Raw genomic sequence first — 25,832 nt, 5'->3', positions numbered from 1 at the left:
TTTAACCATATATATTCGCACTTGGACTTTCTGCGCGACATTGTAAAAAGCAAAATGAATTCTTACCGACAATTATGGTATATATATTATATATAATTCATGCACAGGTTCGTTGGGGTCGGGTGAAGCTGCGGAACAAGAAAAGTGCTACGTGAAAGTGGGAAGAAGACACAGAAATATTTGTGGTACTTTTGTTGTTGCCTCAGGTTATATTTATAAAATTTCACCTCAAGAACGGCTGATCATCAAGCGTTCGAGAGTCGAGCAGAGAAAAACATTCATTTTCATTTCTGGCACGCTCGCGAGTGGACGTGCGGACCGATACGCCGATAATAGCTATAGCCCAGTTCGATTCCCATCCACCTATATATACCTATACCAATATATATAGATAGTGCATATAGCGAGGTGTAAAGATCTGTCCATAGATCTTTCACCTGTCGCGCAGTGCGTGAGGGTGCGAAATATATGCGAAAGGCACCAGTAATCGCGTCGCGAGTGTTGGTTTAATCCGAGGAAAATAGATATCGAACCTCAGTTTGAGAGTGAAGTCAGTGAAAGTCCTTTTTGCCGCCAAGGCATGCGAATAAATTTGCAAAAGTTACGCGAACCATCGGCAAATAGGAGAAACCAACGCAAGTGAGTCGTTTGGGGGAATGCGTCCTCATTTTAAACCCGTTTTGGGAAACGCATTCAAATGGAGATGAGCTCGACGCATTCAATGGCTGCTGATTATGTAAAAAAAGCGAGAGGAAAGGCGTAAAAATCCGGCGAGAGAAGAAGCTCGGGAAAATTTCACCTGGCCGACAATCGCGTTTTCCCAACAGCCCACTTTGCACACTCCCACGATTCCCACATTCGTGAAAAGCTGTCAAAATTATTTTCATCTTCTTCAGCTTCGCGTTCAAAATTTATTAACACATTTTGACATAATCATGTATACAAATATATGTAGATGAGGATCTGTTATATCGGTATAAATGTGTATGTGTGTGTGTGTGTGCATAGCTCATCAAAAAGCATGGCAATAATTTGCCCACACACAAACACACGCACACCAAGACGCACATTGCTCATACGCCGCGTTGCTGCCTTATTTTTAGTTCGATTCAATCAGCGACATTTTCCGAGATTTTCTATTTCCATTTTTGCTATTTGTGTTTGTCTTTTGCCCGCTGCTCGCTTATCATTGATTGCTTTGTTTGCTTTTGTTTCGGTTTCGGTTTTGCTTGTTTCTTCTTCTCTCTCGCCTTTTTTCGGAATGTTTGTGGTTCGAGTCTTGTGTATTTATTTTCATTTTCACACCTCTCACCGAAAACATTTAATTTCTCGTTTCGAAATATATAAAAATAAAAGCAAAAATAATGCGGAAGATTAGGTGGGAGAACGAGTGTGGGTTTGAATTTGTGAGCCGCCTGAAAGTAGGCAACAGTTTTTTCCAGTTTTCCTTTTAGCCTTATTGCAAGCACCTTGCTTTTTTCATCTCTTTCTGCTTTCCGCCTTTCCTCTCCAACCCCACCACCCATCCATGGCTCTTTTCGAGAGTGCTTCAGCTTGTCGGAAGTTCAAGGTCACCGGCTGCATTAAAGAAGTGCCATTGCAGTTTGCCGGCAATAGATACTCACTTAAACTAGTTTTGATTTAGTAGCGCGAATTTACCGACCAACTTTTATAACTTAAATTGAGAACTGCTGGAAATGTTGCAATCTGGCAACATTAATGCGAATCAAATATGTTTATGCAGTTTATTCAAACTTAAAGCTTATTTAAAAAGCTTACACAATTCGATGATTCCTTTTTCAAAAATTTTTTTATTGTGAGGAAATTTATTTGCTTTCAAGTTTTTTTTCCGACAATAATTCCTAATTTTTACAAAACGTTTAAACTAATCCAAGTCTCTGTTGAACTTAAACTAGGAAGAACTTAGATATGGTCAATTCAATGTCCAAATCTCTTGGGACATTAAAGTTGAAAACAAAACAAAACGATTTTAATGTTAGCAATGGGCTTAACTTTCGCTCTTTCCACGTTCTATTTTAAGAAATAATCAGGCATTCTCCCACTCTTTATTTTCAAGGTGTCTTTAAAAGACGGCCGTATTCGCTTGGAAAAAGAATTCGATTAAGTTTCGCGGAAGTCCATTCAACCATTTAGTCCTTTTAGAATTCAGCGAATTCAGATGCAATATCTTAATGCGATTTTTCTTAGAATGTTGTCCAATAATGTCGCTGTGAAACAGTATTGCTTTTACACAGAATTTGCTTAACGTTTTTTTTATTTACTTTCAATTATATTCGCTCTTAAGTTTTTCCTTACAGTTCGGTTAAGTGGATTTCTTTACTCTAAGACTTAAATTTCTAGCATTCTATTAAATAATTAATAATTGACAGGGTTTTGTCAATAAAATTAATCAATATATATGGGAGCCACAAAAACATCGGGGCGCTCAAAATAAATTAAAAAGAAATTTTAGATGTGTTTAAAAGTATGCAATAAACAAAGAATAGCCTGCCTGAATAGCCTAAACAACCTTTTTGGGATAAACCAATTTCGGCATGTACGAGTAATTTTAAAAAGCCCTTTCTGTGGCATATAACACTATTAATAAAGTTTTAGTTTAACAACAGAAATATTTGTAAAATTTAAAGTTGATATAGTTTGCCTCAATACTAGCAATTTTGTTATAATTTTCTAAAATGTAATATTAAAATAAAAAATTATAATAAAATATTATTATAATACTATATATAATATACACAAATGATAAGTGGATCATAAAAATGGTTTATGCACTATGTCTGTCACAATAGTAAAAACAACATAAAATTAATGCAATTTTGTACGATAGCGATTTTTTGTTAGATTGTGTACATTGTTATTTCATTTGCGTCACGTCGTCAGCTTTACAACTGCACATACACGTAATCAAATTTAATGTAAATGTTGTAAACAACTTTTTTAACTTTAATTGGATTTGTGTGTACGATATACAGAACTTTCAGCAAGGAAGTTCGAATGCCACGTGTCATTATAGTTTCGGAAATTGGTTTTCCATTGTTTTATTGTTTTCTTTAATTGAAAGCAACTTCGGCGAAAGCCCCACCACGGCGAGTTAATTAAAATGATCAACTGGCGATGCCATATGTTCGACCCCACCTGTTCATTCATTAACCCCGTCAAGTGTGTGCAGCCAAGGAGCTTATCTGTCGCAATGCACATTACAATGAGGACCTTAAGCGCATTTCGAACTCCATTATCTTTGACTGTCAGCCACCCACCTCATTATTGTTTTGCGTACCGCAGCCTTTGAGGCCGTATAATTAAGTTGGCATCATGCGGCTCATGCACAGCGTGTTAATGGCCAGGTAAATGGCCCCTCGTCCCCTTCTCCCATTTTAGCGCAATCGATCTGACCATTAAATGGCGGCCGAGTCAATTGATGTCGCCAGGGTGTCTCTCTCCCATTTCGCTGTGTTTCCTGCTGAGCGATGGCCAAAAACTGAATCGATTAATCATCGAATTTGGCACTAGCAATTGCTTTGCCTTCTGAATAAATCTAAATCAAAATATTTCTTTATTTTCAGCCAGCAGAGTTAACAGCCAAAGGAACAGGCCCCGTTCAAGGGTGCCTCGGATACCGTAGTCAAAAAGAAAACAAAACAAAAGAAGACAGCATCACTAAGCGTAAGTAATCACCGCAGAAATTGGAACGTCACAATACTTACATTGTAGTTTTAAGTTTTTCCTTTGGGAGTGCAGCTAAAATTTCAAAAAGTTTCGATTGCATCTGCTCCTCTGTCTGCTCCGTTTATTTATAGCCCAAAAATACTGTGCAGTTCTTTTTTTGGCCGAGGAGTGCAGACTGCAGTCTGTGGATTCCGGGCTAGTGAGTTTCTATTTTCAGTGCATTCCCAGAAGGGAGATAGTTTGATATATACAGAACCAGAGGAACGGAGTTCTGACCTTGAGAAGAGTGCATAGAAGAAATGGGTTTTAAATTCGATAGTTTTCGGGAAAGAATGGTTGAGAAAGGTAGAAACTTAAGTTCTGTTAACTTACTTAATATTTATAGTTATATTGGAATGAAACTTAAGCTTTAGGCGTTTTATTCTGATCAAATTATTTCATTTTTGAAATTATATTGAATTCGAAATTCATATTTTGTAAAATAATCAGAAATGAACTGTAATATTTAAAAACTATAATTGTGATGTAAAGTATTTAATTTCATGTACGTACAGACGAATGTATCTCTTGTTATTTATTTTTTAACAGAATCTCTTATTTTAGAAAAACATTTTGGTAATAAACTTAAGGGCTTTGTAAGCTTTAGTTGGTTTAATCCAATTATCCGTATTACTTACTTCCTAAGGAACGAAGTGCAGGGCTAACCGTCTGATGGAAGTGAAAACTTTTCAATTAGCACGGCGTAATCTTTGGCTAGTTTTCCGGGGCGGCGGTGATGGGCGGCGAATTCTCGCGATGCTCGCTCCAATTTTCAATGAAATTTATTTTTAGGGCCCGTTACAGCGAGATACACAAAAGCACACAAATAGCACAGCAATGGGATATATATGGAAAATGCCGGCGTGCGTCCGAATGGGAAAAGCAGCTCAGTTGATGACGTCAAGAGTGTGCGTTCATGTATTTGTACTAAATGTACGAAAGTCTTTTGGGATAAGTCAATAAGTAGCCGATGTCCAGGTCCGAGGCGAGAAGTGAGAACTCCATTTTGGAGTCGAATGCATTGCCAAGTACTCTCTGTATCTTTGTACTCATTTGTATCTTTGTATCTCATTGATGGGCTGCAGCTATAGATACAGCTACATTTACACACGCACGATACCAAGAATATATATTTTTGCGTTCTTCTTGCGATCGCGCATTTTGTTTTGTTTCGCTCTCTTCTCTCCTGGCGATAAATACGTTTATATATACACATAAAGTATCCGCAGATACACAGCGAAATCGGGAGAGAATTCGGCGGATTGTATATATTTAAAATATTGTAGACTGCTCATGTGCTTGGCAATTTTCACTTGCCTTCAGTCGCTTTTTACATTTCCAATCGAATTCTACAAGGCGCGTAGCCCAGCGAAAATTGAAACAAAACCAAAAAAAAAAGAAGAAAATATATACTTACATATAATAAAAATTCAAACGAAATCGCACCGATTCAGATTTATAGAAAGTGAGGCAAGGCGAACGGAAATCGATTGTACACATTTAATGAAAGTGCCCCGAAACGAGTTGGTAACGATTGAGTTTTAAGGCTTCTCGCATTGCCAAAACCAATTGCATTTTATGATTGCCTTCGAGTGCCGCTTTGACAGCAACAGCAAGGATTGCCAAATAGTTTCCCATTTCTATTGGTGAGTTTTGGGCTTCCATGTATTTTCCATTTCGGATTTCTGTTCAGTTGCGGCTGACCCAAATTTCATCGAATTCATTTCAATTTATTTGTGTTGATTTCAATTTTCAGTGCTTTGCGTTGATGATTTTCTGTCACCAACTGTCAGCTGCGCGAAAAGTTTGACCCATTTTCAGCTTTTCTCTTTTTTACTTTTGGCAAAAAACTTTCAGATAGCCAAGTGTGCTTGTTTCCGTTTCCTGTTGGCCATTTACTGTTTCCTGCCGCATAACTCGACTTAATTTTAACACCCTCAAGGTTAATGATTCTCTCGACGTTTCTTTCTGTAAACAAAACATTGAACAACTGTCGCCGTCAATTTGGCATTTAAATGAAAACAAAGAGAGCAGTGCAAAAGCTCAGGGGAAACCAGAAAACACAGATTTTAGCTTCAAGAACATTTAACATTTTCACGGATAATTGGTTTCGGTATATTCGAAAATTACTCAGCCAGAGTGAATGCATTCAGGGATATGTGCGAGTATTTCGGGGATTTCTTTCAACAACCCTTGGCCGAATGACCTCCCATCGCTTACCCATTTAAACTGAATGTAAAAGGGGGCATTGGGTTTTTGTATGGTTATGCCGGCTTCTGGTGGCTTTCATTATGCTGGCGAGCAGCTTTCGCTATTCATTTTAATCCTTTCAGCAGCGATTCACGAATGCAATGGTCAAATTAGATTCGCCACACACACACTGCACTTCGCTTGAAACCAAAAAAAAGGACGGCACTTTCTAAAAAGACCGCCCTGCTGCCTCTGCCTTTATCCACCACGCACAATTTGAGCGGGCGACACAATTTCTATTCAATTTGATTTTAAGCGCATTTTCCAGTTAATTGCACTTCGTTCGCATATGTCGGTTAGCTCGCACATAAATACGCACATATATCCACTTTTTGCGATAGCATCATTGTGAACTTTTGGCCGCATTAAATTGATGCTTTAAATATCCGATACCAAACCGTGACAAACACGACAATAATGGCCAACAGGCACACGACAATTAGCGGTGGCCATCATGGACATGGAGCACCGATTCCATGGCTACATACTCCCACGTTCCGCGCTTATTTACGAGCAGGAAGTGCGCATTGGTTGGCGTTTTTGTGCGCGACACACGCGGCGTATACGCGATGCATATTGCCAGCAACTGCGAAATCGTATTTATATTTATACTTCATATACGCGGCTGCCCGATTTTCTTCCCTCTTAATACGAAATGTGTGTCATTTTTATTATTAAAATCTCAACTGCTGCCAGCAATGTTCCCTTTTCCATGAGGAAGGCGAATGTGAGAAAGCATTAAAAAATGCTGCAAGTAGCTTATGAAATTGTGCAATGGAAAGTGAATTATATTTCTGACATATTGCTTTTGTTAAATTTTACGCGAAGAGGTTGTTGCTTTTATGAAAAATGATTTCATAAATAATAAACCAAACAAATTATTTAATTTTTCCCATTAAAGTCAATCAAAATTAATGTTTTGAACGCCCATTTTAATCTGTGAAAAATACTATTATTATTTTGATGTATAAATCAATTAATAGCGATTACAAAAATAATACATTTGCCAAAAATACTCAATCACTAAATTAAATGGTAAACTGTCTTCAAGTGAAGCGTTTAATGCAAATACAATTTGTCAGCTGCAGGAAGTGCATCACACCCGTATAAATGAATCATGCTGCTAGTTTCTCCTTGTGAGTCAGAAATGCTGAAAGCCTTTGGCATTTAATGTCCTGATTATTTACCCCATTTTGACAATTTCTTATCCTTTGACTCTGCTACTTTGGAATCGTATTTCTCATTATTTAGTGAAAATGTTGACTGACGTTTTAATAATACTTGAAGTCAAGTGCAGCGAAATTGGAGACACACATACACATGGCATACAGAATTCTCATATCAAAGCGTTTTCCTCGGTTTTCATTTGCTGATGAGGGCAAAAAGAGGGGAGAACATCTGATACTGTTAAGTCTCTCGGGTTCGTCTAAATAAACTTGTCAGAGCCGCTTTTAATGAAGCAGCCATAAGCAGATTTGTGGCTTAGTGTATTTACCCGGGCCAAATGAAGTCGGCTCGCGACTTACGACGACAACGAAACGGTCAATTTATTGTATGACTTTTGGGGTCTGGCTCAGTCCTCTGTTGTCGTTGTGTGTTCATTCAAATGCAAGAATTTCGTGGCAATCGGATTTCTCCTGAATTTTCTGGCTTTTTTTGTGGCAAAGCTTACCGCCGGACAGACGGTCTGTCGTCTTATGACGAGCTTACGCGGGTGGGCAGAGAGTCCTGAATTTATAATGATATGAATATCAAATTGACAGCGCTCTTTGCGGTATAATCGAATCAGGTCTAATGACTGTTTTGCATTTGTTTCCCTTCCAGTGAGCCATGGAGCAATTCGAGCAGCTGCTGACGTGCTGCGTCTGCCTGGACAGGTACCGCATCCCCAAGCTGCTGCCATGCCAGCACTCCTTCTGCATGGAGCCCTGCATGGAGGGACTGGTGGACTATGTGCGACGCCAGGTAAGACGATCATCATTAATCATCTCTCGGGGCTGGGCGAATGCATGTGGCTTCTTGCTCCTTTGTGTGCGTGCGGCAATTTGGATAATGCCGCCGACGTCACACATCGCTGATGTACACTGCGATAAATATAGCTTAATTTAAGAAATAAAAATTTAATCCAGAATTTAAAATGTCTTGTAAATTAGCTCTCTCAATTTATCGTGCATTTTGCTTTTTGGGCTGTTGAGAATTTTTAAGCATTTTAGAATTTTGTTCCAATTTATTTGAATATTTTTGTATTATTTCAATAAATTTATTGTAATATATTTTTTTAACTGGATACTTTTGAATTTAATTTCAATAATTTTCCCCCACTGTGTAACTGCTTAACTAGAAATCTCGCAAGGGAAATGAAACCAAATAAAATGGGTGGAAAAACAAAAAGGCGCCCAACAAGACGCCCCCGAAAATGTTGTATTTATCTTGTTGCTTGCGGCGCATTTGCGTAGATATCTTGTTGAAAAATTATATGGCAAAGGCATGGTTATATGTAGGCTCGAATAAACCCACAAGTGTACGAAAGTGTGTGTATCTGTGTGCTGCGCTACTTATAGAGCGCCTCAGTCTGCATGTATTTATAAATTTTGTTTTGGCTTTCAGCCAGCGCCACGCAAATAATTGGTAAGCATTTCCATTGTGTTGGCCAAACTAAAGAATAAAGATGCCCAAAAGGCAGAATAATATGGGGAGGGAATCAGCGAGTTGCAATACCTGTCAGGCGAAAAGAAAAGCCACAAGCTGAAATTGATCTTTGTGGCAAAGAGACGATGACAGGAGATGAAGAAGCGCACTCAAGATGCCTTCACATGCAACTAACGAAATGTGAAAGGTTTTTAAAGTTGCGTATAGCTCATTAAAAATTATGGACTTACTAATATATATGTAAATAAATATATTTTCAAAGCAAATTTAATTTCAAAGTTATTAAATAAATAAACTAAACTAATGACAATATTTTATTTTGCTAATCGCTTAGGTAAAATGCCCGGAATGTCGTGCCGAACACCGGATACCCTACAACGGCGTGCAGGCCTTTCCCACGAATGTCACCTTACAGCGCTTCCTGGAACTGCACATCGAAATCACCGGAGAGCTGCCCGATCCCACTTCAGGTAGGATTTTTGCGATTTTCATTTTTAAGCGTCGAAAGCACAAAAAACATTTTCCCTTTGGTAATAAATATTAACAATTAGCTGGAAAATTCCAACTGACAAAGAGCTTAGTTCGCATTTAATAAAAACCGAATGCACAAAGAGAAAGCATGCAAACAGAAATGTTATTAATAAAAAGTATTGCCATGTAATCGGTGGTGTAACTTTAATTAAATTCCACTGAGAACGGCAAAGCGGAAAATGCTAGGAATGCTGCCAGAAAATAATGACCGAAAAACTAGCATTTGCCATTATGTTTGGCTTTCCAATTAAAAAGTCAGACGCTCTCGCCATCCGATAGCAATTAAAACTAAGCAAAGCCAAATTGATTTCGTTTGAGCAATTTGCATTTGGGCCAAACCAAATTGTGGATCAACCTCCTCTTAAGCATGACTACGCAATTTTGTCTGACAAAACTTGAGGGTCGTGGGTAAATATGCAAATGGCTTGCAACTTTCGAGCTGCAATCAGGATCAAGTGTGAGTTAATAAGGCAGACAAAGTTCTTGGCTTTAACTATAGCACAGAAAAAAATTATTATGTGATAAATAAAGGGAAGTTATTTGAATAAGGTATCGAATTGAATTTACCTTTTTGTAAATATGAGGAAAATTTATAATGAAAGATAAATTAAATCTGTATATTTTAAACAAGAAAATATATTTTACTGTGCATCTGAAATGCAGTATTTTTTCTGCTTCACAAATTTCCTGGGCTATGCAAATGTGTGAAACAAAGGAATGCTTTCGTGTTATGGATATAGCAGGGACAACGAGCACTCGTACAACATTCATGTGGAATTTGCAAATTCACTTTTCCATATGATTAAACGAGAAAATACAGAAGCCAACTATTGGCATAAAGCACTCTTCCTCCCACCCCCCGCTAGCTTATTGTCAAGCAGGAAAAGCTGGGAAAGCTACCGAGGAGTGTTCATCAGGCAATGCCAGCAATTGATGCAGAAAAGTTTACTTTTTCAAGCTGCGACTGCTTGCTGCAGCAGCAACGACATCTTCCTCGCCTTGTTTGCATTGTAGCCCCATTGCTGAGGCTCGTTATTTGCATTGCCCCAGTGAAGGCGTCCTATCGTCAACGAGCCAAAGGATCCTTTGCCAAGGGATGCGACACACACTCAAAACGGAGGGCACATTGAAAAAATCACCTTAAAGTCATGGCTTCCTTCTTTGAAGTGATATTTAAATGTTTTTAAAATCTTAGGATTTTCAAAACTTTTTCTTTTATTACATTTTCTTTAATTTGCTACCGATCAGCACTTGAATATTCAAATTCTTTCTCCAAAAAGATAATTATCTTTCCTTGAATAGTGACTTAGAAAATTAGAATTGAAAAAGATCAGCATTATCGATATAATTAACAGAAAGATGTTTTTCGGAAATGTTGATTTTTTTTGACGTTTTATTACAAACATATAATCATTTTATTAGATTTCTTAAAAATATCGATATTATCGATACCATACGTAAAAATTTCCATACTTTTAATGTTGTAGATCTGAGTATTTTGGCTTGCCTTTACAATCAAGTATTTCTCTCGGTGCCGAGATATGCACACGAGTACAGCTGCATAACTGGCGCTTAGGTGCAGTTGATTTCGTGCTCTTGAAATCGCATTACTGAATGCAACAGACATCCTACTCGACACATCCCCCGTCCCGCTAAACGCCCTCACTTGGTGCTTGGTATCCCTGGCATGTGGCAAGACATTGTTGCCAAGAGTGCAAATTGATGAGCTGCTGCTGTCGGCATACTTGGCATTTTATTGTCCAACTCAAGCAGGCAGGAAGTCATTTGTGATGCCCATTTGGAAGTGTGTGTTTTTTGGCTGCCAGCACAGATTAGTAATTGCCTCCCTTTCTGTCCCTTCCAGGTCAAATTATGGAGCGCTGCGGCGTTTGCTCGGAAAAGGCCTATCTGTCCCACTGTGCGCACTGCGAGAAGAAGATCTGCGAGGACTGCAAAAGTGCCCACATGGACATTCTGCGGCGAGAGATCACGCGATTCAACTCACAGGTGAGAAAAAAGAGATAAGATTTACTAGTAATAGTCGGGGTAAATTATAAAAATAAATAGATTTTAAGAAACCGGTATCTGCACACTTAACTAAATTTAGCAGGGACCGTAAATAATCATTATTTGAGATTTTTATTTTAAAAAGACTACTGTGATGTTTGGTTTTAAACGTCAAAAATAACGTTCTTTTTCTCTTGTCCACAAAGTATATGCAATTCAACAAATCTGGAAAGCAAATTAACTGTTATTTGTTCATGTCTATAAAGTGCATAAAAACCAGTTAAATTGTTGATTAAAACTTGTAAAAACCTCAGTAGGCCTTTTAAAATAAAAATCTCAAATAATGATTATTTACGGTCCCTGAAATTTAGGGCTAGTACTCAACCCAACAAAAAGTCGTCCAAAACAAAAACTTCATATGAAACAAAATTTTTTGACGTTGTTTTTCATATGAAGTTTTTTGTTTTGGACGACTTTTTGTTGGGTTGAGTACTAAGCCTTAACATAAAATGTTGGTGTGTGTGGAATATCCGATTATCCTACTAAAACCTTTTAAATCTTTTTTTTTTTAATTTTAAACTTACAATATGGATTACAAAATACTCAAGTGATATAATAAAGATCACAATTTAACAATTTTTTTTATCAATATATTCACGGATATGAAAATAATTATTTTCTGTACGTAAATATTACATAAATTTTGCAAGAAATCCCAACTAATCCTTAAATTTCTCTCCTCAGATCCGTCGCAGCTTGCACCGACTGCAGGACTCGCTGGCGATTATCGAGAAGAACACCATGAGCCTGCAGACGAACGCCATCAGTGTGACGGAGGAGATCGATGAGATATACCAGCGGATCACGAAGGCCATCAAGGATCGCTCCGACCAGCTGAAGGGCGAGATCGATCGCTACTTGGCCGTGGAGCTGCGCAACCTGACCACCCTGAAGGAGAATCTCGATCTGGAGATCACGAACATCAGCAGCAACTGCGACACGGTGGACAAGTACATGAACGAGACTGTGGAGTGGGATGACTGCGAGCTGATGGACACCAAGGAGATCTTCCTGAAGACGGTTGAGTTCCTGCGTCACTTCGAGTATGAGAACAACGACTACAGTCGGCGGGTGCGGTTCCTGGTCTCCATAGACCCCAATCAGCTGGTGATGAACCTTGCCACCTTTGGTGACCTGAACATAGCCCCCCACTCGACGCCCAGTGGCGGTTCGGTGAGCAGTTCCCACCTGGCGCCGCCGAGCACCTTGCAACCGGGCCTGATGCGCTCGAAGAGCGATCATCGGCTGGCCACCCAGTTCCGCCAGCAGGAGGAGCGCAGTGGCTACAACGATGAGCCCGTGCTGGGCGGCCGCAAATTCGGCGAACGCCCGCAGCGCAGCGCCACCCAGGCGAACAACGATCGCTATGGCCGTGGTGGTGGTGATTACGACTACGAGAATGACTACGACAACGAGGGCTCCTCGGGCAGGGCGGGCAAGTCCTCCCGCTTCCGCTCCCGATTCGTGAGGTCCCACCAAAACGATGACTCCGACAGCGAGCAGCAGCAGCAGCAGCGGCAGCAGGAGCTCAAGGAGCGCAAGGATCGTGTCCTGGACAGCGAGGATGTGTCGCGCGGCCAGCTGAGCGGCATCATTCGATTGAGCGACTGCTCGCGCGTCGTCCAGCGACTGGCCGACATTGGCAAGGAGAAGAAGGAGAAGAAATCCGATGCAGCGGCAGCGGCCCAAGCGGCCGTTCAAGCCGCCATTCAGGCCCAAAAGGCGGCCATGCAGCGGCAGCAGCAGAAGAATCAGCAGACTGCCGCCGACGAGGAGGAGTTGGCACGCCAGAAGCGCAAGAATGCGGCAGCATCCTCATCATCATCGGCAGCTGGAGCGGCCACATCGACGTCATCGGCGGGTGGCGACAACGCCAGCGATCAGCGGGTGGCGGCTCTGAAGAATCGAGGCGGCGAAGAAAGCGACGGCAGCTCCAATCAGGCGGCGTCTCCAGTGCGTAACAGTGCGGCCTCAACGACGCGAGCCGAGGTAAGTGTGAATGAGGCAAATACAGAAGAAGAAGGCGTGGCCAGTGAGAGCAGTGACAGCGAAGAAGAGGAGGAGGAGGAGGATGAGGAGGAAGAATCGGTAGAGGAGGGGGCAGAACAAGCTGAAGAATCTGTAGAAGGGGCTCCTAGGGAATTGCTTAATCCCCCAGAAGAATCTCTGCAGCCCACGTCTTCCGAAGTAACAGAGGAGGAAGAATCGTCCTCCGAGTATGAAGAAGTAACAGCCACCGAAAGTGAGGAAGAACAGGATGAGGGCGAGGAAAGAGTGGTTGAATCGGAGAATCAGATCCTACCAGTGATCAATGTACTACCACCCGATAATGATTTAACGCAAAAAGCAGAAGAAATCCCAGTAGATCACATAAGCAGTCAGCAACCGTTGGAAGAAACAGATAAATCTACTGAGGAGAGCCCAGAAGAAGAAGACGATGAAGATGAGTACACAGAAGAAGAAATTGAGGTTACTGATAAAGATGATGAAGAGGAGGATTGAAATCGTATAACAGATAGAGCTTCCACGCTTAAAAAATATATTACTTTATTCATAGGTAACTGAAGGATCAAAAAAGCGTAGATTTAGAATGAAAAACCCATACGTAACTGAAATAATTTTAAAGTTTCTATAGACAACAATGATTATAATCAGTTCTATCCAAGGTTATAATTAGAATTGAAGTAATTAGAATTTGCATAGATAGCTATCAAGTTACCAATTACTGTGTAGAATGCATAGATGAGACGCTGTCACTGCGGCCTGGCTCAGTATTTTACCCTTGTGTTTTGCAAAATCCCGCCGAAAGAACTTAAAACGATAATTGCGTATACGCCATGTGTGCTTCGTTCTTTATTTGTGCTCCATCGTTCACACTTCCCCTCCGCTCCGTAAGTGTTCTCATTTTCTTTGTCGACCCGGTCGAGAGAGCAACTGAACTTAACTGTTTATCGTTACTTTTACTGTTAATCTTACCTAACCAAAACCATTCAGCCCGAAACTTGTCCCATTTTGTTACGTTTTTATTATTTTAATTCTTATTTTGATTTACCCACCTGGTTTTCCGTTCTTGTTATTTTATGTGTACGTTAAGTTCATGTCCTTATTTATTTACTCCGATTGTTTTTATTATTTCCATTTGGTTTACTTACGTTTATTGTCTTGTGAGCGCCTTTCACCTAATGCTGCTTTGGGTCAGAACCTTTTGCCCCGACCAAATAATCTGAATGCAATGCGATTGAAGGCAAAGTTTCGGCCCAAAGCTCGGACATCAGAATTGTACAATATTGTATACAAGTATATATGGATATAAATATTTTTTTATTTACGTAGTTTAACATCCTTTACCTTATCGTTAGTTAGAGACTGCACAAAAAGTTAAAGCAAATAAAGCAACCAGAAATTACAAAATTCCGTTGATGTAACAAGTATTTTCTTTCAAATCTTTCTGTTTCTCCCTTTCTCTCTCTCTCTCTATCTATCTCTATCTCTGTCTCTCTATATCTATCGCTATGCTTATATCTACATATCTCTGCGATTCTCTCTTGCAAGTGGACAAACGATGTGGTAGTGATGTTAATTTGCTTAAATGTTACTAAATTTCTTTGGCAAATGCTGTCGAGCTGAATAAACCGCAGACCCTGATCAACAAAGCGACATTCCTCTTGGTTTCCCCCTACATTTGCCCTCTTCTCTCATCATTTCAAATACTTTTTGTACCATTCTTTATTTTTTCGTTGCCGTTGGTTTACAATTTCTGATGTCCGCTGTAAATATTTCTGTTGTGTATGTATATCTTTACCCCTTGTTCCAGTTTCCTCCCCCTCCCATATCCACCCACCTTTTTTTCGCCTGTCATGCATTCACACATTGTTGCCACGCCCCTCCCCCCAAAAATGGCAGACAGAGCCGGGTTCAATGGCGAATATTTCACCATCATGCGAATGTCAGCGATGCGGCTGCTTCCGTCAGTTTAACAATGTTTCCAGCTGCCCGTGTGTGCGTTTGTATCTGTGTGAATGGGTATACCACACACTATATATATATGATATAGTGACATATGCACAGTTGCTGCATATTTGTCTTGTTTTTGGCATTCGCCGAATGGGAATAGGAATAGGAAAAGGTTGTCTGATCAATTAGGGCCACATCAAAGGGACTGGATGAAGTATCATATGTAATGAAAAGGGTCGCATGCCGGGCATTTGTTATTTCTGCGAATTTTACGATTTCCTTTGGTCGCAAGTGAAAGCAAATATTGTGAATAGAGGTACTTTAACAGTTTTTCTTCTATTAGCTTATTTGTTTAATCCTGTTAAGCTGATTAAAATTTTTTTCAAAAATTTTCTACTGCATTTAGAAATGCTTTGGCTTGCATTTAGCCAAAAAGAAACTTTAAAATATTAAAAATAGAGTGAAGGTATTTAACAAATAACAAATCCGTTTAAATATTTCAAATGCCTACAAATTTAAGTAAATGTAAAATTTAATAATGTTCTGAGTAAATATGAAGTTGTAGTACCCACAAGTTACGCACGTAGTAATTAGTGTTTGTATATTTAGATTTATGCAAGGAGCCTGCATGATGTTATCATGTTATTGCAATTACAGTTGCAAACACAGAATTTCTAAGGGCTCCTAATGAACCACCCCCTTTCACACGACCACCCGCCCATCAGTTATCCACATCTCAGCATTGCCATATCTATTTCTCTATCTTTAAATCTCTATATCTTGCATCTGCATCGCATTCGTTACTCGTTCCGTCGCTTGCCAACACCGAAAATGAACTAACTCAGACCGCCAGCGCCACAGACTCTGATGCAACTCCCACTCCTACAATCCAACAGTCGAAGCCGCCCGTTTCCGCTCAAGTGGCAGCGGTGAAGAAGACCCAGCGATCTGGTAGCAGTGACAGTAGTGCCTCCACCGAGAGCTCAGCCAGTTCGGCGGCAGCAGCGGCTGTGGCAGCCACATCCGCTTCTGCGGCGGCACCTGCAACATCCGGTGGTGGCAGCAGCAACAACTCGACGAGTCAAAGTGCCAAGGCGCCCAGTTCATCTAGGTATTCGAGTGCCAGGGACACCACGGCAGTGCCGGAAAAGAAGCCCTTCGTCAGCCGATTCCTGCCGCAGCACAGTACCGCCAATGCCTCTAATGGTTCGGCGGACAAGAAGAAGGCCGAGTCCAGCTCGAGCAGCGAGGAGGAGACCAGCTCGGAGTCCGAGTCCGAGTCGGAGCCGGAGACCAAGGCGAAGACGAGTGCCACCAGCAGTACGACCAATACCAAGTCCACGCCCAGTAGTGCCGCCAGTTCGACAACGGCAGCGAGCAGTTCCACCAGCGGTGGATCCTACCGGGATCGCCTGGAGGCCCGCAGGGCTTCGCGCGACGACAGCTCCTCGGCGGCGGCGGGGCGCAGCAGCTATGCCACGCCCTCGAGCAGCGGCTATGGGAGTGGCAGCGGCACCACCAGCGGACGCACGCGAGCGGTACCCGCTCCACATCATGCGAGCGAGAGCGAAGATCGCTATGGCAGCGGCACTGGCAGCAGGTATTTCAACCCAACCCCCCTAAAAAACAGATTACGGTCTATCGTTTTTTATTCGTGATTTTGTAGTTTATATAACCGAACTAATTTGCATGGCTAATGAGGCGAGCGGAGCAGAATATATAAAAAAAAAAGAAACACACACATTTGTATGGTTAATCTGCACAGAGGATTAAATTCCAAACAGTTTTCCTAGTATTTTATATTGCATAGTTAGGTTTCCTAAGCTTCAATAAGTTACTAGACTACAAGTGTGAATGTTGCTTTTTTGGGAGTCCCGTTAAAAAAATAGATAGAAAAGTTGCCCAAAAGCATTTTAACTTTAAATTCCACTACTTCCGTATTAAATCCTTTACAAGTTTAGACAATAAACTTAAAGAAAATACAAAAATTAACAATTCAATAGTCTACAAAATTTTTTAAACTGAAAGTGAAAGGAATATTTGACATAAATAAATTGTATAATGTTCGCAAATTGTTTGCTTTTATTTGATAAATTTTATAAATGTTTTGTATATTTCTGTATGCAATAGGCATTTATTTACAACTAAAATGAGCTAACGGAAGTACACAAAAGCCCTACACCGAGTAAATTGGGAATAAAACCTCGTTTTTATTAGTTTTTATTTATTTTGCCAGTTAAATTGCAATTGTCACGGAAATTGAATAAAATGTAATCAAACCAATAACCAGTAACAAAGTTACATATTTACATAGTTCGATTGTCCGCTCAAAAGTATTGTTTTAAATTCCCTAGAGAACTGTGTTGTTTTTCTCTGTGTGACAGCTTAGTAGCTACCGCTATTTAATGCATATCTGATGGGCATGGCCAATAAATTGTGTGTGTGTCAAACAGTGCAGTTTGGTAATATGTTTTCCTCGTTTTTCGCCGCACTAATTTAATTACATACCTGTGAAAAAGATGGCCTGCTATTAATTTACAATTTTAATTAGGTACACATTTGCACACACGACTGCAGAGTGGCTTTAATCGATATGCCTAATGGATAATTGCGTTTGGTTTGGTTTGATTTCGATGCGATTTAATGTCTGCCTTCTAAGACTCTCTCTTGTATCCCATTGTATCTCACTGCTGCAGCTTTGTACAAGTGCTCCGTGCTGGCATTAACATGGCAATGGCCACTTTGTTGCTCATCCGCCTCGTGTGGCGTCTAATTGTCAAGTTCATAACCTTTACATAGCGAAACACACAAATCCCACACACAATACCCGGATAGGTAAACACACACAGTACACACCGTTCTATCACTCTCTCTCTCTTTCTCTTTGTGTTCTCTATAAAACGATCTTTGCAGTGCACTGCCCTTTAGCATACCGTACATAAGCAGACCCAGCCGGGCTCGTTACCGAAAGCGACTTACCGATGTCTAGCCCGATATATACAATATATATATATACTCAATGCGAAACTCAGGCCAAAGCGACTCGAATTCAATGCAATTCATAGTTCAATTGTTTGTTAACCCTTAACGATGAATGAGTTCTGAAATACCCATGCCCGAGCCCCGATCCCCTATCCCCCGCCTAACCCACTAAGCCAACTCATGTTAAACGAGTGCTTAACCCTATTGATTAAATATTTGAATGTTCGCTGGAAATAAAATTGAACAAGTTCGCCAAGTTACTCGGAGTACTCGGAGTCACCTTCAATGGGCAAATAGAGTCGTGATGATGGGCCCTTTCAAAGAGCCACTCAAAGGGCTGGAAATTAACTTTACTTCTCGCTTTTTGTCAGTCCATCCGTCTGTTCGTCTGTCCCTCTGTTTTTCCGCCTTTATGTCCCTCTGTCAATACCCTTTTCAAAGGGATCAATGCGAGTCCTTTGTGCCTGGGCGACAAAAACTTCTTTAATTTTACTTTTGCACGACAACAAACACCGAACCCTTTTTCCCCTGCAACAAATCTAGCGTAATGTAATTACAACAGCCGCTCCACCAATTTCGCACTCCGTCCCTTTCCCCCACTTAATCACTCTCGCTCGCTCTTACTTCCCGGGAACAATGCGATAAATTGGTATTTGCTATCAGTCCGAATGCCAGCATATATATTTTCCCGGAGTCCATCAGTCAGTCCGTTTATCACTGCCGTATTTACTCTAGGTGTTTGTTTGGTGAAACTGAAGCTGAATTTATGCTTTACACGAGAAAGCCAGAGATTCCAGCTGCATACGATTTTAAGTTTTATTGGGGTAGGTTACCCGAGACTTCTATAGAGCGTGCCCAAGGAATATTCTGGAAATAATCCATCACATTTTATTATTACAAAAATAAAATAAAAACTAAATAATTAGAAATTTATTAATTCTTATATTGCAAACCTAATAATTCTAGTTACCTAAAATAACTACGTAATAATATTAATTTTTTACATCAATTCAAATGATTTTGCCTGAACTCAGGTAACAAAAAGAGAATTCATTTTATAATATCAGCTACAGAATTAAATTTTTTTGTTAAATTTAATACCCAGCATGTGTTCATAGTTTTTATGTTACTTGCTCTGGAAAAAATAAACCAAGTTGTTTATATATTGGCCAGCAGGTATCAGATGGTCGTCTCATTCGACTATATGGCTTCCACTTGTTTAAGCTGCTTTTTATCGTTGGCAATTAAGCAGTGTAAACAGAAATGCAGTGGCAATTTTAGTCCTTCTCCTTTTTTGAATAAATCGAGCAGCAGCAAAAAGTGTTGCCTGCTTTTGTGGGCTGCTGATGATGCTGCCTGTTGCTTTGGCTTTATTTGCCCCATTTGTGTTGCGTTCCTGCACTCGTACTCGTACTCGTACTCACCTAGATTTAAGCATTTAATTTATGTGATTTTTTCGTGCCCCGGTACTCGTTGATCCTTTTTGTAGTAGTTGTTGCTTTTCGTGTTTCTTAACCCGCCCAACCACCCACCCACACAAGCACACACACAGACACGGTTACCTATTGGCGCCATCATTTTACGTACTTAACTCAACTTTTCCCAACTACTTTGTTTAACTTTCGATAATGCGAAATGTGAATTTAATTAAAAACTTTGTGCTCGGGCTTGCAATATATTTTAATAGAATTTAATGGCTAATAAATGCGACGACCTACACTCACAGCTACAGACACGGACTTAAGCTAGTTAAAAGTTAGTTCATTAAGCGGTGGTTGTTCCGGGGATAACAAATTAGAAAAATTAGACACACAGCAACAGCTACGGAAAAGGCCAAAATGCACAATTAATACGATTAAGGAATGTTACAAAAATATAATGTGTTTATACCCGTTACTCGTAGAGTAAAAGGGTATACTAGATTCGTGCAAAAGTATGTAACAGCTAGAAGGAAGCGTTTCCGACCCCATAAAGTATATATATTCTTGATCAGGGTCACTAGCCGAGTCGATCTAGCCATGTCCGTCTGTCCGTCTGTCTGTCTGTCTGTCTGTCTGTCTGTCTGTCTGTCTGTCTGTCCGTCTGTCCGTCTGTATGAACGCTGAGATCTCAGAAACTACAAAAGCTAGAAGGTTGAGATTTCCCACACATATTCTTTGGCTTCCTACGCAGCGCAAGTTTATTTTAGCCGAGCGCCACGCCCCCTCTAACGCCCACAATCGCCCACTAACGATTTTAAAATGGGTCCTGCGCCCACATCTTTAAAGATTTCCGAGAAGTATAAATGCAATTTTGTTGTGTATATTTATACCTATCGAAATGTAGAAGACATTTTTCAAATCGGACCATTCATTAAAAAGTTATACGCAATCAAAAATTATATATCTATCTCCCTCGCACTCCCTTTAGCTGAGTTACGATTATTAGTCGGGACACCAACCCGACACAGCGTTCGCACTCCCTTTAGCTGAGTGACGGGTATTAGATAGTCGGGACAACAACTCGACTATAGCGTTCTTTCTTGTTTAAGAAATAAATTACACAACACCCAAGAATAGATCAAACCAAACCAAAGCAAAACCAAAAACCGAACCGAACCGAATCAACATTTTTGCAGCTACACAAGCCGCTTTCTAAACAAGAGCAAGAGCAGCGCCATTGTAACGCAACCCTCGCTATCCACGCCCACCGCCTCCTTCGATGAGGACGCCACCGGAACGGGCGACGATTCGGACAGTCGCTACGGAACGGGCCGCTCCCGCTACTTGGCCATGAAGGAGCGACGCACCCGGCTGGCCCGCAGCCGCTCGTCCCACCAGTTTGGCAACGATGACGAGGATCTGGATGAGCCGGTGTCCCCCACAACGGTCTCGCCGTCCGCTTACCTGGCCTCAAGGTGCGCGTGAGACACCAGATCTTTCAGCTATATACTACCACCGAACCCCTGAACCCACCTTGCCCTCCAAATTGTACATAGGTTATATGTATCGGCTGTACATATAGATTTACATACGTATCTTTCCCGCCGATAGTATTTTGTCGTGCGCTGGGCGCTTTCATTGTGCGTGTGTGCTGTCCCCCGGTTAATATCGTTTTTTTTCTACATTTAAATTTACTTTTACATTTGATTTTATGGTTTCCTTATTTTTGAGTTGAGTTTCTGTGCGTGCCACGTCCGAAGTTCGCCACGTTTCGTTCTCGTTTATTTTGCACCATATACACTAATTCAACTTTTTAGATTTATCTTTTTGGTTCTTCTTTTTTTATGTACTTTTTTGGTTTTTTTAGTCATTTACTTGTGGTTAAGGAAGATACAAAATTCTGCGCGTTTTTTAATTAACCGAAATTAACCGGAAATCAACCAAGAAGTTTGCCCCTTCTCTAAATCTCTCTGTACATATGCAGCACTAGTTATCATGCACCAGACTCATAGAGATCAGAAAAACTGAGAATCAGGTTGTTATAAAATCGGGAATAAAAAATAAGTCTTAGAATTTTCTTATCATTATAAACATTATATTAAATTTTAATATACAATCAGGCATTTATAAAGTGTTTTATGATAAATATATTAGACCTTTTCTTTTACTGTAATAATTTTATTAAAATCTAATTGTATTAAAATTATTATTTTTTCAAGATTTTCAAAAGACCACAAAGAGTAAAAATCCATTGTTCATAAATTTGTATATTTTTTCTCTAAAGTAACAAATTGGAAAAAATATAAATATAAATAAAGAAAATGTGTCCTAAGGCTTTAAAGGTGGAAAATCTATAAGAAACATTTTAAAATATTTTGAAAAATGTTCATGGTTTTAGTTTATATTCCTGTTTCTCAGTTGAAAGCGCCTCATAATTTTCGAAATCAGCCACAGCACTCGACTCCATTCCATCTCAGCCCATTCCCATCCCCATCACCATCCCCATCCCTGTGGGCTTGACCCCGGAACCATTTGCTAATCGAGATACCTTTGCAGGTACAGCGGCTATGGCAGCAGCGACCTGGCCCGCAGCCGCTCCTCCCACGCCCTCAAGTCGCGCGACAACTCCCCGATCACCGATCGCGGAGCGGGCTCGTCGCGGTCCAGCGGCCTGGGCGGCAGCTCGGCGACGGACAGCAAGGACGGCGAGGCCTTGAGCTCCTGGGCACGGTACCTGAAGAACAAGTACGGTAACAAGGGCAGCAAGGACTCGGCCGGCAGTAGCGGCAGCGCACGCGACTCGCACGCGGGCAGCTCGACGTCCGCCTCGGCGGGCGCCGGGTCGTCCTCATTGGCGTCGTCGCATGCGCACGGCTACGGGAGCGGTACGAGCGGCTCGAGCGGTCGGAGCACCGCCAGCGAGGTATCGCGACGGCTGAGCCTGGGACTGCCCTTGAGGCAGGCCAACGAGCTGGCCTCCTCCGACGATGACGGGTCAAAAAACGGGCTAGGCTCCCCTACGTCCCCTACGGTAGCAGCAGCAGTGGCAGCAGCCGGTATAACCGGAGCGGCAGGTACTATCCCTAAACAGGTGTACCTGCGCAAGCGCCAGCAGCTGTTCCAGCTGGGGGGCCGGGGGAGCGAGCCCGGATCCTTCACATGGCCTCGCGGTCTGGCCGTCGGCCCCGACAATAGCATCGTGGTCGCCGACTCCAGCAACCACCGCGTCCAGGTCTTCGACTCCAACGGCATCTTCGTCAAGGAGTTCGGCGAGTACGGTAACGGCGAGGGAGAATTCGACTGCCTGGCCGGAGTGGCGGTGAATCGCATCGGCCAATACATCATAGCCGATAGGTGAGATAAAATTAATTGAATTTATAACTTAATGGTATAATATGTAGGAATTTTTGGTTTAAACTATATATTATACAAAGTTAATTTATTTAACTAAATATAGATTAATTTCAATATTCTTGGGGCCGTTTTCTCGACAGTTTTTTAGATTTAAAGTAGCGTTTACCCCTTATAATTTTATGGAAAATCGGAGTTTAAAGCTTTCTTTAAATTTAACAGGCTGACGAGAAAACGGCCTTCATAAAAATGCCTTATTAATAAAATAATTAGAATATTATTGTTTTGTTAAGAAATAGCTAAAGAAAATTAACGAAATAATTTTTAAATTTATTGAGTAATTTAAAAAGAACCTTTAAAAGTCATAACTTGAACGGCAAACCTATATTTTTAAAGAAATTTTTTTTGTAGAATATTTTAGCCTTTGGCTAACATGGGGTCAGCTTTTAGTAAGCTTCTCTTCAAAAGCTGGTTATAAAAAATACAAAAATTATATGGCCAGGATTTTTTTGTTGGCGGTGATACTTTATCTCCGACCGGGTGAGCATCTGCTGGCGGTCAGTCTCCGTTTTAATTAAGTCGAAACAAAGGCGCATGATTAATTCCCAGGTCCTAGCTCCGCCTCTAATTGGCAGGGCTAAGCGCATAATAGCCGCGTTAATGAGAAACATGTGCCGGGTCAGCCAGGCGGAGTGCGAGTTTTTGGCGCTCCTGCACATGTTATCTGCAACCTTTTTACGAGTGTTCCCCCACCGCCGACCTCCGAGCACCGAACTCCAAGCCTCCGGCTGCCGCTGTCATTGTTTGACGCAAAATCTCGTTAAGCACCCAGAGCCGGGGGCATACTCATCCTCATTGTGCGAGTCAACTTTGATTTTGCACGTTAAGCGGCTTAGACCTAAGCCCAACACCCATCAGCCCACGCCGAACAACATCCACATCCGACGACCCACAACCTACAACCCACGACTAAAAACCAGAAAACCGAAAAACCCACGCCCAACACCTTGGAATTCCAAGGCGTCGCGCTTTATGGGGCAACCCGCGAATCTTCTTTCGGGGGCCCGTAATGAGATCTCTCCTGGCTCCGGTTCACAATTAACGGGGGAATTCGCCGATTTGATGGCCCTATAAATTGGTCCGTCCACTTACACTAAGAAAAACAAGGTGCCCTGAATGTCAGCTCTAAACGAAATGAAATGGAAAACATGTTTATAGAATCAAAACCAAAAATGCATTTTTGACTTAAAACAAATTAATTTGCTTGATTTTTTATCCTTTAACTAAACATTTAAATTTAATTTGTTTTACATCAGCTTGAAAAAAGTTAAGTAAATTTTAAGATTATTTCAAGATTTTTGAGGAATATTTCAGAAGCATTTAAATATACAGCTTTAAGTATTTAACTCTTAAATGAAAATCAAGTTTTAAATAATTCCTTTTGTGTTCAACTATAATGATTAATAATTAACTTTTCTCCGCGGTGCATCCTCTGCCCTCTCGATTGCAGATACAATCATCGCATACAAGTGCTCGATCCGCAAGGACGATTCCTGCGCGCCTTCGGTTCGCAGGGCACCGCAGATGGCAAATTCAATTATCCTTGGGGCGTAACAACCGATGCACTCGGCTTCATTTACGTGTGCGATAAGGAGAACCACAGAGTGCAGGTGAGTGTCCATTTGGGTCCCCATCCCAATCCGCAGCCTTTTTCAGCTGCTCCTGGCCTCCATCTTCAATCTCGATTTGCATGCAAATATTTATATATTCAGTGGGGCAGGTGGGACTGGTGGGGAGTTGGCTCGAGCCGTGCCCAATTTGTCACACTCGAGCTGCATCCCAGCAGCAATTTTCATGGGCTTAACTGGGAGTGTATATATGTATATATGCGAGTTTTTGTGTACTCTCTCTCTGCACCTGCACGGTCCATCCTTTGGAGCGGTGCGGAGTGCTCCTGCCCATTTCAATTTGCAAACTTATATCGAATATTCGCATTCGTCAGGTTTTCCAATCCGATGGTTCCTTCGTTGGCAAATTCGGTTCCTGCGGCCGTGGCGAGGGACAACTTGAGCATCCGCATTATATAGCCGTATCGAATACGAATCGTGTGATTGTTTCCGATTCGAATAACCACAGGATTCAGGTGAGCCAATACCCCCGTGTACCCTTTGGGCCCGGAGCCTCATGCCTTTCATGCCTGTCTGGCCATGTGAACAATTTTAATTAAAATATGCTCACCATCGAGATTCATTCGCAATTTATTTGACCTTCCTGTCACCTCTTCCGTATCCGCAGATATTCGACGTAAACGGCAAGGTGCTGTCCACGGTGGGCGGCGAGGGTTCCGACGACGGCCAGTTCAAGTTTCCACGGTAGGCAAATCGAATTATCCGTTTTTAATTGACAAAGTGTTAACCTCTTGTGGCTCTGTTTTTTTAGCGGCGTGGCCGTGGACGATCAGGGCTACATATTCGTGGCCGATTCGGGCAACAATCGCATACAGATCTTCAATCCCGATGGCAGCTTCCTGAAGACCTTCGGCTCCTGGGGCTCCGGCGACTCGGAGTTCAAAGGACTCGAGGGCGTGGCCATCATGTCAAATGGCAACATTTTGGTCTGCGATCGCGAGAATCACCGCGTCCAAGTCTTCTGATCCGAACCCACGATACCCGAGGAGAACTCATTGCATTATCTCATCTCGATTTGTCTTTCTTTTATTTATTTTGTCTTTAATTATTTTTTGTTACGAAGTGCCAAAGCAATTATTGCCTCTATTTCTATGCCTAGAAACTGTGCCAATTAGCTGAAAAAAATCGAAAAACTTTTTGTTCAACCAAAGGAAAAAAAAGGAAACCTATGAATAAAAAAAGCGAAAACTCGTCAGAGTTTGAGTGAACAAAA

At 41.3% G+C, this 25,832-nt stretch overlaps 1 protein-coding gene across 9 annotated transcripts; it reads left to right on the top strand.

The window, feature by feature from the left end:
* The first annotated feature begins 279 nt into the window (after positions 1 to 279).
* tn (tripartite motif containing protein thin) lies at positions 280 to 25,832 on the top strand. Of its 9 annotated transcripts, none has more exons than XM_017158937.3 (13): positions 280 to 639; positions 3,585 to 3,684; positions 7,801 to 7,941; positions 8,960 to 9,095; positions 11,021 to 11,163; positions 11,908 to 13,176; positions 16,074 to 16,777; positions 20,777 to 21,055; positions 22,137 to 22,934; positions 24,442 to 24,601; positions 24,934 to 25,074; positions 25,227 to 25,303; positions 25,371 to 25,832. In XM_017158937.3, exons 3-13 carry the CDS (start codon positions 7,807 to 7,809, stop codon positions 25,582 to 25,584), a joined length of 4,056 nt encoding a protein of 1,351 aa, XP_017014426.3. In that variant the 5' UTR covers positions 280 to 639; positions 3,585 to 3,684; positions 7,801 to 7,806; the 3' UTR covers positions 25,585 to 25,832. The 9 variants fall into 9 exon arrangements, with proteins under 9 accessions (XP_017014426.3, XP_070068710.1, XP_017014423.3 ...); XM_070212609.1 differs by having other exon boundaries at positions 11,908 to 13,212; XM_017158934.3 differs by having other exon boundaries at positions 11,908 to 13,212; positions 16,023 to 16,777.

This window comes from Drosophila takahashii, chromosome 2R, assembly GCF_030179915.1.
Source record: "Drosophila takahashii strain IR98-3 E-12201 chromosome 2R, DtakHiC1v2, whole genome shotgun sequence".
NCBI classification, from domain to species: domain Eukaryota; kingdom Metazoa; phylum Arthropoda; class Insecta; order Diptera; family Drosophilidae; genus Drosophila; species Drosophila takahashii.
This window is presented reverse-complemented; position numbering and strand designations above follow the sequence as displayed.